Source organism: Pararge aegeria, chromosome 21 (assembly GCF_905163445.1).
Source record: "Pararge aegeria chromosome 21, ilParAegt1.1, whole genome shotgun sequence".
Taxonomy (NCBI): Eukaryota; Metazoa; Arthropoda; class Insecta; order Lepidoptera; family Nymphalidae; genus Pararge; species Pararge aegeria.
The window spans coordinates 9,828,092-9,833,428 of record NC_053200.1 but is presented as its reverse complement, the minus strand read 5'-3'; the positions used below and the strand labels follow the sequence as shown (position 1 = coordinate 9,833,428).

The window sequence follows — 5,337 nt, the reverse complement described above, 5'->3', positions numbered from 1 at the left end:
AAGGAGCTCATATCTCTCCTGCCTTAGCACGTGCACACGATATGCAACTTTTGTGATATTTTGATGGTGAGCAAAAGTGCGTACCGTTATAGTTATATCTACCTACGCTATTTTATTTGTCAAATGAGTTTATATCTCTTTGTCTATTTTACCATCAAACTAAATCGATCGCAATTGTCATTCGAATGAGTTACGTATGACGCAATAAAACCAGGCAGTGGATAACAGACTGATTTAATATGAGACCAAATGTAGGTACATACATAATTACTTATGGAACTACCCAACACCTCCTTACTTAATTACAATGGTGTTTTTGTAATACAAAAAATAATATTAATATAAAGAGATAAATATGAACTTAATTTAATCTATGACGAAGGGGTCTCAGACCATGACATTTTCTCTCTACCGTTACGTACCGTCTACGAGGTGGACGCTAGTTCGTACTTATCATCCTCTACCTGATCTTTAACAACAGACTGAACGTCAGAACTGTGATCCTTCCTCTCCGGTCCCGATATTATTTCTGAATTCTGTGCCGTCACAGGTTGCTCGGGTAAAATATCAAAGTCTGACGTCATGTCACCATTGGTGTCTTTGGAGGTGTATGTGAGCGAGTAGCGCTTAGAGGCCCTAGCAGGTTTAATAATTTGATCAATATGCCTCCTTACCGTGCCATGCGGCACATTAACTTCAAACGAAGAAGGCCCTACCTGATCGCTCACCTGACCTTCAACCCACTTAGTTTTATCTCTGCCATAATTTCTAATAAACACATTATCTCCACGCTGAACCTCACGCTGCGTGCCACCAGCGCGCTCAATTTGCACAAGTTGCTTACTGCGGACACGTGATGCAACATCTGGCCGTAGAATATCCAAACGACCCCTCAATCTCCGTCCGATCAATGCTACTGCTGGTGCTACGCCGGTAGTAGCTTGCTCGCAGTTTCTATAATTAAACAACATTTTATTTATTGCAGCATCGATTTCTACCCCTTCGAAACAAGCCTTTTTAATACAGCGTTTGACAGTTTTAACAGCATTCTCGGCGGCGCCGTTGCCCTTAGGTCTATACGGACTAGTGATGTTATGGATGATACCGTTCCTATTAAAATATTCCTTTATTTCATGGGAACCGAACGGAGGCCCCCCATCTGTGACGACTTGAAGTGGTAAACCAAATCGAGCAAATATTTCTCTAAATTTAGAAATTACGAACTTCGCAGCAGTACTATTTAATTGAAAAACTTCAATCCATTTGCTGTACGCATCAACAATAATTAAGTAATGTTTCCCGTTGTATTCCCCAAAGTCGGCGTGTAAGCGCTGCCAGGGCCGCGCGGGGAACTCCCAGGGCGTGAGCGGCGCGTGCGGTGGCGCGTCGCGCTGCTGCTGGCACGCCGCGCAGCTTTTACATATTTGCTCAACGTCACCGTCCAAGCCCGGCCAATATACGTAGCTCCGGGCTGTGTTTTTAATTTTGACAACCCCTAAATGACCCTCATGTAACTCGTTTAAAATATATTGGCGGAACTTGGGCGGTATGACTATTCTGTAGTTATACATAATACAACCAGAGTCTACGTACAAATTATCTTTGCGATTAAAATAAGGCTTTTCTTGAACGACATCTGTATTTGAAGGCCAACCGAAAATTATATATTTATAAACGTTTCGCAAAACGGGATCTATTTTAACCGCCTCCGCTATGTCTTTATGATTCACAGGGAACGCGCTTTCTAAAAAACACAAATATGAATATGCATCCACAGAGGTATCATTGCCGTTCTGAGGTAATGGCAACCGCGAGAGACAGTCCGCGGGCCCGTTCTGTGCAGAGTTGACCCACTCTACGGTATAGTCGTAAGCGGCCAACCGAGCGGCATACCGCTGTAAGCGGCTGGCTGCCGTCTGTGGGATACCCAGTTTCTCTCCGAAAATATAGGACAAAGGCTTATGATCCGTACGAATAACAAAACTTCTACCATAAAGGTACTGGTGATTCTTTGTGACACCGAAAAATATCGCCAGTGCCTCCTTATCGAGCTGGCTGTACGATTTCTCCGCCGCGTTCAGAGTTCGCGACGCGCAGCATATCAGTCGCTCCGAGCCGTCCGGGTACCGGTGCGCCAGCACCGCCCCGACCCCGTAAGCACTGCTGTCCACGCTCAACACTATAGGCAAGGTGGGATCGTAGTGAGCTAAGATTTTATCGCTAAGTAAAATATTTTTTACTTTCTTTAAGGCCATTTCACAATTTGCACTCCAGTTCCAAGGACGATTTTTTTTAAATAGCTCGTAAAGTGGATGTAATAAATTACTCAGATTAGGTATAAATTTTCCGTAATAGTTAACGAGACCTACCAACGCCTTGAGCTGTTGAACATCAGTGGGACGGGGTGATTCGGCAATGGCTCTGATCTTCTTGGGGTCCGGCCGTAGGCCGTCCCTGTCGATAATATGACCGAGGTAGCAGACGCCTGATTTAAAGAATTCACATTTTTCAAACTTGATTCTTAGCCCTACTTTTTGCAACCTCTGAAATACCTCACGCAAGTTCCGGAGATGACTTTTAAAGTCAGCACCCGCAACGCAAATGTAATCCAAAAATACGACCGTATTCGGTACCCCTCTTACTACTTCCTCCATCATCTTTTGGAATTTTTCCGGTATACAACTTAAACCGTACGGGGTACGAATATACTGAAAAGTGCCTACATGTGTACTGATTGCTGTGCACGGTCGGGAATCCTCGGTTAAAATTACCTGTTCGTAAGCGTGAGCCAAGTCTATCTTACTAAAAAAAATCCCTCCGCTCAGTATGCTATACAACTCTTCAATACGCGGCAACGGGTACGGTTCGCGCTTCAATTTAGGATTGATAGTGACCTTATAGTCGCCGCATATTCGAATACTGCCACATTTCTTGATAACGGGGACGATTGGGGTCCCATAATCCGAATTTTCCACTCTGACAATAGTGCCCTGACTAACTAAACGTTGAATCTCCTTTTCTACAGGTTCACGCAACGCTAGCGGTAGATTGCGTGCTTTATGAAAAACTGGTTCATCATCTTTCAGCCGTAACGAAAACTTTTTAGTACAAGTACCCAATCCGGGGGCAAAAACATCAGAAAATTCTTGTTTAAAATTTAAAATTATCTGCTCCGTCTCATCAACCGTGTTCGGTTGTCCCAAATGATTTAACCTTATGCTGATATTATTCAGCTGTAAATGTCGCAGCCACGCCCGGCCTAGTATCGGCGGACCACCGCCCGGTATGACGTACAGCGGTAGCGCCCGCGCCGTGCGCTCCTCGCCATTACAATTAACATACCGCGCTAGAACTCTAATAAAACCGATGGGTTTGATCACATTCCCCGTATAGGACCTTAAGGTTAAATTACATTCAAACACTTCACAAGATTGAAAATACATTTTAAACATATGTTCATTGATTGCTGATATTTTACTACCCGTATCGACTTCAAAATTTATAGGTACACTTTGTATAAAAATTTGTACTACATACGGTTTATCCGCAACGCCATCAACCTGTATGTTATAAAAATCACTATCGTCGTTCTCCGTTTCAGCTTCTAAAAAAAACTGATTCTTCTTCTTCTTCGTAAACTGACTAGGACGCTCACTCACATTTTTGCACATGTTCTTTAAATGGCCTTTCGCCATGCACAGATCACAAGTATATTGCCGAAACTTGCACCTTTCGGCCGGGTGCTGCCGCCCGCACCTCCAACAATGCCGCTGACGCGCGCCGCGCGGCCCGCCGCTGTCCGCCGCGTCCAGCTTATGCACCTGTACAGGAGCCGCGCCGGCGCCACCCGCGACCGCCGCGCCGTGCGGGCCCGCGCCCGGCGCCGTGCCGCCCGAGCCGCTTGCCTCCGCGTGCCGCTCCGCCGCCTCCAGCGCCAGCGCCAATTCCACTGCCCTCTTGTAGTTCAAGTCCGTTTCCGCGAATATACGACTTCGCATCTCGTCGTTAACAAGCCCCGAGACGAACTGGTCTCTTAAGTTTTCTTCCAATTTTTCAGCAAAATTGCATGTACTAGCCAGATGTTTAAGGGTTTGTAAATACAAACTCAAATCTTCACCCGGCTTTTGTCGCCGCTGACGAAAGATATGCCGTTCTGCGATTTCCGAACGCCTGGGTTCTAGATGCTTCTTTACTATTTCAACCAGTAAAGATAAACTCCGGTTTATCGGGCGCGCACAAATCACACATCAAATCGTAGGTTGGTTCTCCAACTACGGTTATTAACGTGGCAACATGCAGAGAATTTTTAATTTCGTTCAAGGCGATAAATTGTTTTACACGATTTACGTATATCGTCCACTTTCGCGATGACAAATCGAAACTTTCAATTTTTCCGTAAGGCATGTTCCCAATAAAGACTTTGAAACGTATTTATCACTATGAATCTAACTATTATTAGTGAAATATCGATAAAACTCGTCGCCAGTTACGTATGACGCAATAAAACCAGGCAGTGGATAACAGACTGATTTAATATGAGACCAAATGTAGGTACATACATAATTACTTATGGAACTACCCAACAGAATGAAATGATCTAAATTGACAACATTCATTTTAAATTAACCTCAAGGCGGTAGGAATCTAGTTGTCAATTATTTGATAAGGATCTGATAAAGATATTGTAAAACACACAACGGAACTCCTCAATGAGAATGGATGTGACGTAAGTTTGTGGTCTTATAACTTCGAATTTATTTTTTGGCAATCAAGGAATTGATAATTCCTCTTATTTATTAATTGGAAAATAATGGTATGTCTCCATCATCTTTATTTTTATTTATTTATACACTTTATTTGTACACCAAAAATAGGAAAAAAAACAATGGACACAACAAAAATAAACTTAAAAAGTAGGATACAAAGGGCGGCCTTAGAGCGATCTCTTCCAGGCAACCTTAGGATTAGGAAAACCAAGGGAAACCGATTGGTGGGGCGTATTATTATTATATACATACTTACGAACAATTACACACTAATACTTATCAAGATTACACACATAAAATACTAATAATAATAAATATAAAAAATAATAAACTAATATATACTAAAACATACTTAAATATGAGTAAGAGAAAGAATCTTTATAAAGTACCTACAGAAAAATCGTTTATAGTAGAGATATACGTGATAACTCATACTTTTTATTATCAATTCAATTCAATTTATTCAGCACAATGTTACATTTATAATACAGGATTTAAAATAAATTTCATCATACGATATAACGTATGCACACAAATTATTGGCGCAGCCATTTTTTGAACAAAAATTTCA

General features: G+C 42.3%; 1 protein-coding gene across 1 annotated transcript; it reads right to left on the bottom strand.

The window, feature by feature from the left end:
- Window positions 1–425: 425 nt before the first annotated feature.
- On the bottom strand, window positions 426–3,998 carry LOC120633437 (uncharacterized protein K02A2.6-like). The gene has a single exon (XM_039903644.1). It carries the CDS (start codon window positions 3,996–3,998, stop codon window positions 426–428), a length of 3,573 nt encoding a protein of 1,190 aa, XP_039759578.1.
- Between the last annotated feature and the right edge of the window lie 1,339 nt (window positions 3,999–5,337).